General features: G+C 43.2%; 1 protein-coding gene across 1 annotated transcript in view; it reads left to right on the forward strand.

Annotated features, from left to right (window-relative positions):
- Nucleotides 1-93: 93 nt before the first annotated feature.
- ptcd3 (pentatricopeptide repeat domain 3) overlaps nucleotides 94-10,136 on the forward strand; it is an 11,393-nt gene continuing 1,350 nt past the window's right edge. The window contains exons 1-21 of the mRNA XM_069170588.1: nucleotides 94-231; nucleotides 561-613; nucleotides 1,242-1,281; nucleotides 1,374-1,419; nucleotides 1,516-1,584; nucleotides 5,371-5,475; nucleotides 5,596-5,719; nucleotides 5,885-5,988; nucleotides 6,078-6,242; nucleotides 6,325-6,385; nucleotides 6,749-6,831; nucleotides 7,389-7,584; nucleotides 7,682-7,771; nucleotides 7,918-7,946; nucleotides 8,232-8,338; nucleotides 8,418-8,496; nucleotides 8,863-8,953; nucleotides 9,026-9,111; nucleotides 9,438-9,574; nucleotides 9,693-9,734; nucleotides 10,126-10,136. The exon at nucleotides 10,126-10,136 is cut by the window's right edge and continues 148 nt beyond it. Of these exons, the coding sequence (XP_069026689.1) occupies nucleotides 104-231; nucleotides 561-613; nucleotides 1,242-1,281; nucleotides 1,374-1,419; nucleotides 1,516-1,584; nucleotides 5,371-5,475; nucleotides 5,596-5,719; nucleotides 5,885-5,988; nucleotides 6,078-6,242; nucleotides 6,325-6,385; nucleotides 6,749-6,831; nucleotides 7,389-7,584; nucleotides 7,682-7,771; nucleotides 7,918-7,946; nucleotides 8,232-8,338; nucleotides 8,418-8,496; nucleotides 8,863-8,953; nucleotides 9,026-9,111; nucleotides 9,438-9,574; nucleotides 9,693-9,734; nucleotides 10,126-10,136 (1,846 nt within the window). The 5' untranslated portion in view covers nucleotides 94-103. The remainder of the gene's footprint in view (nucleotides 232-560; nucleotides 614-1,241; nucleotides 1,282-1,373; nucleotides 1,420-1,515; nucleotides 1,585-5,370; nucleotides 5,476-5,595; nucleotides 5,720-5,884; nucleotides 5,989-6,077; nucleotides 6,243-6,324; nucleotides 6,386-6,748; nucleotides 6,832-7,388; nucleotides 7,585-7,681; nucleotides 7,772-7,917; nucleotides 7,947-8,231; nucleotides 8,339-8,417; nucleotides 8,497-8,862; nucleotides 8,954-9,025; nucleotides 9,112-9,437; nucleotides 9,575-9,692; nucleotides 9,735-10,125) is intronic.

Consider the following 10,136-nt stretch of genomic DNA (forward strand, 5'->3'; position numbering starts at 1 on the left):
TGAGTAATATTTAAACCTCCTACATATACATTTTCCAAAGTGCATTCTTTGTCCCAAACAACAAATTGTTGTTATTTCACTCCCCCCTCTTTCCTTGGCCCACATGGTTTCTCCCTCCCAGAAGCCTTCGGTCGGCATCAACATGGCGGCGTGCGGTAGGCACGTAGGACAGTACATCCAGAGGAGCGGCTGGCTCGTGCGGTTTAACCTGGAGCAGGTGTTGGGTCGCAGGTGAGACGAGTTTGTAAACGTCTGTTGTTTAAACCGGGACGTCACTCAAACGTCTTTAATGAGGTTTAAAGCGTTTTGTTGCTGCGTGAGCGGGACAGCTGACGGGAGGTGACGTCGTTCTCTGACGTCACTGACATGGGCACAGCACGTTTTATTTGAGCAGATATCGTAAAGATACTTTATCTCTCGTGTGGTTGAACACGAGATGTTTACAGGAATAAAACATGACGTGTTCCCGTTTTATTTCCCAGAGTGACGTCAGCTGTTGTTTACATTTCATCCTCCTCCCTGTCAATCAATCACAAACTTGAGTTTTCCTTTCCTTGCAGGAGTGTTTGTGGGACTGCGGCTCTGCTGCAACACGCTGCCGAGGTCAATAAAGGTACATCAAATGGATTTAATGGGATTATTGTGTAAAACACCTGTTGGCTGTTTTTAAGTCCTTTTAATGGGATTTGTCCAAAAAACAAACAAATAATAAACTTTATTTGTAACGCACCTTTCATAGTAGAAATGCAGCTCAAAGTGCTTCACAGCAAGAAAATAACATGCAGTGTTTTACATAAAAATGTATATAAAAGAACATTTGAAAATATAGAAAAGAAATGAGATTCATAAGAACAGATACAAGTAAAACAAATAGAGGTCAAATATAAAATAAGTAATATGCATTTTAAAGGTGCAGTAGTTCAAAGGGAAAGAGAGCTTCAAGAGCAGCTAGTTAATGTAAAGAGGTATGTTTTTATCTTTATTTTGAAAGTATTAACTGAGCAGCTTCCCTGATATCTAACAGCTAGTTTGTTCCACAGATTTGGAGCAGAACTGACAGAAGCTGAATCGACAGTTTTCTTTCTGCCGTTGCTGTTAAAGCGGCAATAAATTGCAGCAGCCTTAAAATAACTGGATATATTCCAGCAGGAAAATCTCCGACCCGCTCCAGCAACAAAGTCTTATTTATAATGTTTGTAGTTTATCAGAGACGTTAACGTTGCTGCTTTTTGTTGTTGCAGAATCTCCGGAGTCGGTTGTCGTTCCCAGGAAGAAAACATGGTGCGTGTCGAGTGTCTCAGATCCAGAGAAACCTCTCGATCCAGACGTCTCACGTCCTCGTCAGTAAAGTGTGTTTCTTTCTTCATGAGCAGGAGCAGCGAGGCGGTGCTGGAGGCGCTGGCGTCCACCGTCAGCAGGGTGAGAGCTCACTTCACGTCTCCTCCATTTTACTCTGCGTGTTGTTGTTTTTTTGTTTGTTCACTTCCTGTCTGTTGTTGTTGTTGTTCCCTCCAGGACCCGACGGCGTTTCCTCACCAGTTCCAGGACGACCCGTTCCTCTCACCCAGGACCTTCACCGAGTTCGTACGTCAAACACTTTGTTTTCTATTTTCATACTTAAATCAGTCCTCTGTAATTTCTTTTAATTAAAGTATTTTATTGACTTTTGTATTTTTATTCTTTAAAATGTCATCAGATTAAATCTAGTTTTTATTTTTATTTTTAGAAATGGGATTTTGATCGTTCTGTATCAAGACAGAGATCAAACAAAGCAGTTATTTTTACCTACATTGTTTTATACTTTCTTGACTAACTGGAAGTTTCAACATCTTTAAAATCCCAGTGCATTGTTTTACTAGAAAACACAGTAAATAGAAATTAAAAAATCTGTCTTTTGACTATTCTGGTTTAACTTGAAGTATACAGTGCATCCAGAAAGTATTCACATCGCTTCACTTTGTCCACATTTTGTTATATTACAGCCTTATTCCAAAATGGATTAAATTCATTTTTTTCCCTCAAAATTCTACACACAATATCCCATAATGACAATGTGAAATACATTTTTTTGAAATTTTTGCAAATCTATTAAAAATCAAAAATGAAAAAAATCACATGTACATCAGTATTCACAGCCTTTGCCATGACACTCAAAATTGAGCTCAGGTGCATCCTGTTTCCACTGATCATCCTTGAGATGTTTCTACAACTTGATTGGAGTCCACCTGGTAAATTCAGTTGATTGGACATGATTTGGAAAGACACACACCGTCTACAGTGCCTTGCAAAAGTATTGACCCCCCTGGCGTATTTCTTTTTTTGTTGCCTTACAACCTGGAATTAAAATTGATTTTCTTGGGGGTTTGTATCATTTGATTTACACAACATGCCTACCACTTTGAGATGCAAAATATGTTTTATTGTGAAACAAACAAGAAATAAGACAAAAAAAACAGAAAACTTGAGCGTGCATAACTATTCACCCCCCCAAAGTCAATACTTTGTAGAGCCCCCTTTTTCAGCAATTACAGCTGCAAGTCTCTTGGGGTATGTATCTATAAGCTTGGCACATCTAGCCACTGGGATTTTTGCCCATTCTTCAAGGCAAAACTGCTCCAGCTCCTTCAAGTTGGATGGGTCCCGCTGGTGTACAGCAATCTTTAAGTCATACCACAGATTCTCAATTGGATTGAGTTCTGGGCTTTGACTAGGCCATTCCAAGACATTTAAATGTTTCCCCTTAAACCACTCGAGTGTTGCTTTAGCAGTATGCTTGGGGTCATTGTCCTGCTGGAAGGTGAACCTCCGTCCCAGTCTCAAATCTCTGGAAGACTGAAACAGGTTTCCCTCAAGAATTTCCCTGTATTTAGCGCCATCCATCATTCCTTCAATTCTGACCAGTTTCCCAGTCCCTGCCGATGAAAAACATCCCCACAGCATGATGCTGCCACCACCATGCTTCACTGTGGGGATGGTGTTCTCGGGGTGATGAGAGGTGTTGACATAGCGTTTTCCTTGATGGCCAAAAAGCTCAATTTTAGTCTCATCTGACCAGAGTACCTTCTTCCATATGTTTGGGGAGTCTCCCACATGCCTTTTGGCGAACACCAAATGTGTTTGCTTATTTTTTTCTTTAAGCAATGGCTTTTTTCTGGCCACTCTCCCGTAAAGCCCAGCTCTGTGGAGTGTATGGCTTAAAGTGGTCCTATGGACAGAAACTTCAATCTCCGCTGTGGAGCTTTGCAGCTCCTTCAGGGTTATCTTTGGTCTCTTTGTTGCCTCTCTGATTAATGCCCTCCTTGCCTGGTCCGTGAGTTTTGGTGGGCGGCCCTCTCTTGCCAGGTTTGTTGTGGTGCCATATTCTTTCCATTTTTTTAATAATGGCTTTAATGGTGCTCTGTGGGATGTTCAAAGTTTTGGATATTTTTTTTATAACCCAACCCTGATCTGTACTTCTCCACAACTTTGTCCCTGAGCTGTTTGGAGAGCTCCTTGGTCTTCATGGTGCCGCTTGCTTAGTGGTGTTGTAGACTCTGGGGCCTTTCAGAACAGGTATATATATATATATATATATACTGAGATCATGTGACACTTAGATTGCACACAGGTGGACTTTATTTAACTAATTACGTGACTTCTGAAGGTAATTGGTTGCACCAGATCTTATTTAGAGGCTTAATAGCAAAGGGGTTGAATACATATGCACGCACCACTTTTCCATTATTTATTTTTTAGAATTTTTTTGAAACAAGTTATTTTTTTCATTTCACTTCACCAATTTGGACTATTTTGTGTATGTCCATTACATGAAATCCAAATAAAGATCAATTTTAATTCCAAGTTGTAAGGCAACAAAATAGGAAAAATGCCAAGGGGGGGGTCAATACTTTTGCAAGGCACTGTATATAAGGTCCCACAGTTGACAGTGTATGTCAGAGCACAAACCAAGACATGAAGTCCAAAGAATCGTCTGTTGACCTCCGAGACAGGATTGTATGGAGGCTCAGATCTGGGGAAGGGTACAGAAACATTTCTGCAGCATTGAAGGTCCCAATGAGCACAGTGGCCTCCATCATCTGTAAATGGAAGAAGTTTGGAACCACCAGGACTCTTCCTAGAGTCGGCCGCCCGGCCAAGCTGAGCGATCGGGGGAGAAGGGCCTTAGTCAGGGAGGTGACCAAGAACCCGATGGTCACTCTGACAGAGCTCCAACGTTGCTCTGTGAAGAGAGGAGAACCTTCCAGAAGGACAACCATCTCTGCAGCACTCCACCAAGCAGGCCTGTATGGTAGAGTGGCCAGACGGAAGCCACTCCTCAGTAAAAGGTACATGACAGCCCACCTGGAGTTTGACAAAAGGCAACTGAAGGACTGTCAGACCATGAGAAACTAAATTCTCTGGTCTGATGAAACAAAGATTGAACTCTTTGGCCTGAATGCCAAGCGTCATGTTTGGAGGAAACCAGGCACCGCTCATCACCTGGCCAACACCATCTCTACGGTGAAGCATGGTGGTGGCAGCATCATGCTGTGGGGATGTTTTTCAGCAGCAGGAACTGGGAGACTAGTCAGGATGGAGGGAAAGATGAATGCAGCAATGTACAGAGACATCCTTGATGAAAACCTTCTCCAGAGCGCTCTGGACCTCAGACTGGGGCGAAGGTTCATCTTTCAACAGGACAACGACCCGAAGCACACAGCCAAGATAACAAAAGAGTGTCTTCAGGACAACTCTGTGAATGTCTTTGAGAGGCCCAGCCAGAGCCCAGACTTGAACCTGATTGAACATCTCTGGAGAGATCTGAAGATGTCTGTGCACCGACGCTCCCATCCAACCTGATGGAGCTAGAGAGGTCCTGCAAAGAAGAACGGGAGAAACTGCCCAAGAATAGGAGACAAGCTTGTAGCATCATACTCAAAAAGACTTGAGGCTGTAATTTCTGCCAAAGGTGCTTCAACAAAGTATTGAGCAAAGGCTGTGAATACTTATGTACGTGTTATATTTTCGTTCTTTATTTTTAATAGATTTGCACAAATGTTAAACAAACTATTTTCACTTTGTCATTATGGGATATTGCGTGTAGAAATTTGAGGAAAAAAATGAATTTAATCCATTTTGGGAAAAGGCTGTAATATAACAAAATGTGTAAAAAGTGAAGCGCTGTGAATATTTTCCGGATGCACTGTACTTCCACTTTGCAAAAATAAAACAAATCTTAGTTATATCTGTTGTTTTAATACGCATCATGTATTAATGATAACAAACCTGTCGATAGCTTTTGAAACTTTACTTTGAAGGACTGAAACACTTCAGATAGCAGCTGCAACATTTCAGCTGACTGACATCTTCTTCTTCTCCTTCTCTCGGCAGAAACTGTTCTCGCTCTCTCAGGAGTCCGGCAGATCTGCTGCCAAATACTTTGTCAACAACAATCCCAAGTTCTTCACCAAAGACTTCGCTGAACCGCACATACCAGTAAGAAACACACACACACACACACACACACAACCAACCATCATAAGACAACCAATCAACTAATGCAAAAAGAACCAAACGATGTGGTGTGTGTGTGTGTGTGTGTGTGCGTGTGTGTAGTGTCTGATGCCAGAGACCATGTCCCTGAGTCTGGAGGAGGTGAGCGAGGAGGCGCTGAAAGAACGAATCCACCTGAGAAGAGTTACAGCTGCTGTCGACATGTACGATCAACTACTGCAAGCTGGTGAGAACACACACACACACACACATACACACGCTCACACACACACACGCTCACACACACACACACACACACACACACACGCACACACACACACACACACACACACACACACACACTTGCACACGTTCTCTATAATTCTTCTACATCATCTGCCTTTCTTTCCAGGCACAGCGGTCTCCATGGCAACAGCCCATGAACTGCTGGACCTGATCTGCCTCTACTGCGACCGGGACCCCATCCAGGACGGGGCGCCGCAGACGGAGGACGCAGTGAGTGATGCTGAGGGATAAAAAAAAACGTGCTGACTGCAGTAAAGTAGACGTGTGCTTAGTTTCTGTTTTTGTGTTTTGTCGTCCAGGAGGAGTCGGGGGAAGAGCTAAGGAGGAGGAAAGGGAGGACCCGCCGAGCCTCGGACCTCCTGAAGTTCACCTGGAGAGAAAACAACAACGCAGAGAGGATCTTCAACCTGCTGCCGGAGAGAGACGTCAGGTGTTACTCTGCTCTGATCAGAGGCACCGTGCAGGTCGGACGCAGCCGGCACTGCCGAAACGTTGCGTGTCTGTTCAGGAAGTGTATTTCCATATCTGAAGTGTTTGTCTCCACAGCATGGAGCCTATGCAAAGGCCTTCAGCTTCTACACAGACATGCTGAACAACCGGCTGACGGGTGAGTTACAACAGCATGAGAGGATGAGGTCATCAGGGGGACAAATGTCATGTTGGAGGAAAGATTATAGTTTGAAGGGGTTTTAATGATTCATTTTGAAATATATTTCTCCATCGTTTTAAAGTTTATCTTCATTTAAAAAAATGTTGATTATTCTGATCTTTAGTTTAGTGCCATTTAAAGTCCCATTTAGACATTTGATTATGTTCAGTTGAAACACTGGATTTTGGCTGTTTTTCTGAGTGTCATTCTCCGTGCTGCCACCAGGGGGCAACACATTTGTCCTTGCTGATACTCTGACTGACTTTTCTTTCTCAGACTGATTAAGGTGTTTATTAAAACAACACAACTTTCTGTCTCCAGCGGACGTCCACATCTTCAACGCTCTGATCTCAGCAGCTCCAGACGTCCGAGACAAATTCAACGAGCGATGGGAGCTCGTCGCTGTAAGACGCTTCACACTCGTTCACTCGTTTTTTTAAATCTCAACGACACATCACCAGACTTCCTTATTAAAAAAGACCTTTTTAGGTCCCATTTAAAATCACTTATTTACATTTCATTGCAATGAATGAAATATGTTAATTAGGAGCCAAAGACTTTAGTTTGAATAAAAAAGATATTCTAATTAAATCATATAAAATAAATAAATGAACCGGTGATTTAAAAAAAATCATTAAAACATCAACTTCGGGACTTATTTTACTTTTTCTTTCTTTCTTTGTTGTTTATTATTTAAGGAAGACATAAGTAGTATACATATTGTATAATGCACATTCCTTATGCATTTTTTTATCACTACAAACCGACCTTTGAAAAAGGAACGTTCAATAAAATAAACTCATTATTAATAAAGAAACATAAGGCAGAACAAATGTTTAGTTTTAATGTTTCTTTAATTATCTCACCGTTTATTTGTGTTTTTTAAGCTAATTATTTCCTCTTTTTTTTTTATAATGAATTATATTAGAATTGAACATTTTGATGCTCTATGAATTTAAAGGAGCTTCTGAACCAGATGAGTCAGCAGAAAGTTCGACCCAACCTGCTGACCTTCAACAGCGTCCTGAAAGCTCTGAGACGCTGCGGCTTTCTGGCCAAAACACAAGCGCTGCACACACTGAACGAGATGAAGGCTGTGGGGATTCCTCCCAGCTTGGCCTCCTTCGACCACCTCCTGGCTATCTTCTACAAATCAGGTGAATTTAATGCTCTACCATATAAAACATGAGCCTCACACTCCTGTTTGTTGTTTGTGTTGTGAAATTGTACTCAGCGGTGTTGTTTCCTCTCCAGTCTCGTCGGGCCAGAGCAACACCGACATCTTACAGGAAGTGATGTCAGAGCTGGCGGGAAGCAGCTTCACCTGCCAGGACCCTCATGACGGTACGTCGAGGAGTTTGTGTGAATTAAAGTGACACTTCGGATCAGACAACATGTCTCCTTTTATTTTAATATAAAATACATCAAATATGGAAACGACTAAAGCCGAAGAATTAATACAAAATTTGATTTTGACCTTTTCTCAACAGTTTTGTTCTTCTCCAGCGCGATGAGAACAGTAAGTCTGTTGGGTTTTTTTTAACTTGTTTTGGATAATATTTTCATCAGTCACTTGGGTCGCGCTCTAAAATCAGATCACAAATAAAACAAAACACGTGTTGAATGTTGGAGTAAATGTGACATTTTTGCCCTATTGAGTAAAAACCAACATCACTGAGGTTCGTTGTCCATCTGATGTTTCTGGAACGAACTCCTTCACTCTTTGTTTTTTTTGTTGTTGTTGATGTCTTTATTTCAAGAAGTCAGAAAACTGCCGTCATCCCAGTATTTTCTGTCCTGACAGTGTTTGGACTGTAAAGATCTGGAGCTGGGTCTTAAAGTCCAGAGTCTGGTGGAAGTCGGGGAGAACTGGAGGCTGCTGGGAGACTCGTACCAACAGAGCATCTACTAGTGAGTTAAACTCCAACATGGAACATCTGTATGAAGCTGATGTGCAGACGTTGGTACGATAACCCTTCCTCCTCTCCAGCGGCCGCTTCTTCAACCTGCTGTGCATGATGGAGCACATCGACGTGGTGCTGAGGTGGTACCGACGGATCATCCCCTCGGTCAGTTCATCCACAGGAACACCTCATTCAAAGCTGCAGCATCATTTTATCTTCAAAACTTCCAGCTTTGTTTTCCACGTGTGAAGACTTTTAACTGATGCAAAGCTCAACAATAGAACATAATTTACTGCTCTCTGATTATTTTGTGATTTTTACCTCATTTTTAGTATTGTGATTTACAAATGTTGACAAAGAACTTGTTGTTATGACCCTAGTTTATCGTGTAGCTCACACAACGTATGGCAGAAAATAGACCTGTAGTTTCATTCATTGCCGGTGAAGCAAGAAAACGATGCATTTTGTTCTCACTGCTTCTCAGACATTTGTAGATTGACGCTACTTTCCCATGATGCTCTGCTCCTCCAGCTGTACTACCCAAACCCTCAGGGCCTGAGGGACATGCTGCAGGCTCTGGACATCAACAGCCGCCTGGACCTGCTGCCCGTCATATGGAAAGGTCAGTAAAACAACAACCTCGGTGCAGGTCTGATTACAGTTCAGGTGGAAACTCTGCGTTTCTGTTTTTCAGACATCAAGTCTTTGGGTCACGATAACAAGTCGGGTCTGGTGGAGGAGCTGCTCGGCCTCATGGCCCGAGAGGAACACACTCCTGAGGTGTGTGAACTCCCTCCGCGACGTCTCGCACCGTTTTTACAAAGTGAAGAACAGAAGTTAATCAGAGCAAACCTGTGTGTGTGTGTGTGTGTGTGTGTGTGTGTGTGTGTGTGTGTGTCTGTGTGTGTGTGTGTGTCTGTGTGTGTGTGTGTGTGTGTGTGTGTGTGTGTGTGTGTGTGTGTGTCTGTGTGTGTGTGTGTGTGTGTCTGTGTGTGTGTGTGTGTGTGTGTGTGTGTGTGTGTGTGTGTCTGTGTGTGTGTGTGTGTGTGTGTGTGTGTGTGTGTGTCTGTGTGTGTGTGTGTGTGTGTGTGTGTGTGTGTGTGTAGATCCAGGAGGCCTTCGCAGCGTGTGCTCTGGATGTGAAGGGTGTGTTGGACGTGAAGCCTGGTCTGGAGTGGAGCTCCGCCTCCCTGTCACACGTCACCACGCTGCTGCTGCGAGCCAACGACACCCGACACGCCTGGTAGGGCGACATCTGTCCGTCTGAATTATTGTGTACTCCTCTAATCCTGAAAGTGGTATTTTAAAGGCGGAAACATATCTGACTGCACCTCCTCTCTCCCTTCTGCTCTTCTCTGCAGGGAGATGCTGCAACTCTTCAAATCCATGAACAGAGTTCCTTCGTAAGTCTGAACGCCAACGACAGACTGGACTCAGTGACCGACTTTATGTCTGATACTGAGAGTCTCCATCTGAGATAATACAGATTCACATTTCAAGTATCGGTGTGGAGGATTTAGTGGCATCCTGAGGTGAGCGCTCCTCGCCTCACTCTCACCTTTCAAGTGTTGTGCTCTCTGTGTTCGACACCTGTGAGACCGCTGATGTAAAACAAAGGATCGATCTCGGTGCAGCTCAGAAACTTCCTGCTGCCTAAATGAACTCCATAACTGTCGCCACCGCTGCAGTAAAAATGGCTGCGCCTCCTTTACTAGATGTAATAATCCCATTACGGTGTTTCTCTCTGATATCACACACTGGGCTGACTCTGTCTCTCCCGCCGTCCTTCCGCAGCGACAGACTGT

The sequence above is a fragment of the Embiotoca jacksoni genome, unplaced genomic scaffold, assembly GCF_022577435.1.
Source record: "Embiotoca jacksoni isolate LCO1_2020_lvr unplaced genomic scaffold, fEmbJac1.0.p SCAF_5, whole genome shotgun sequence".
NCBI classification, from domain to species: domain Eukaryota; kingdom Metazoa; phylum Chordata; class Actinopteri; family Embiotocidae; genus Embiotoca; species Embiotoca jacksoni.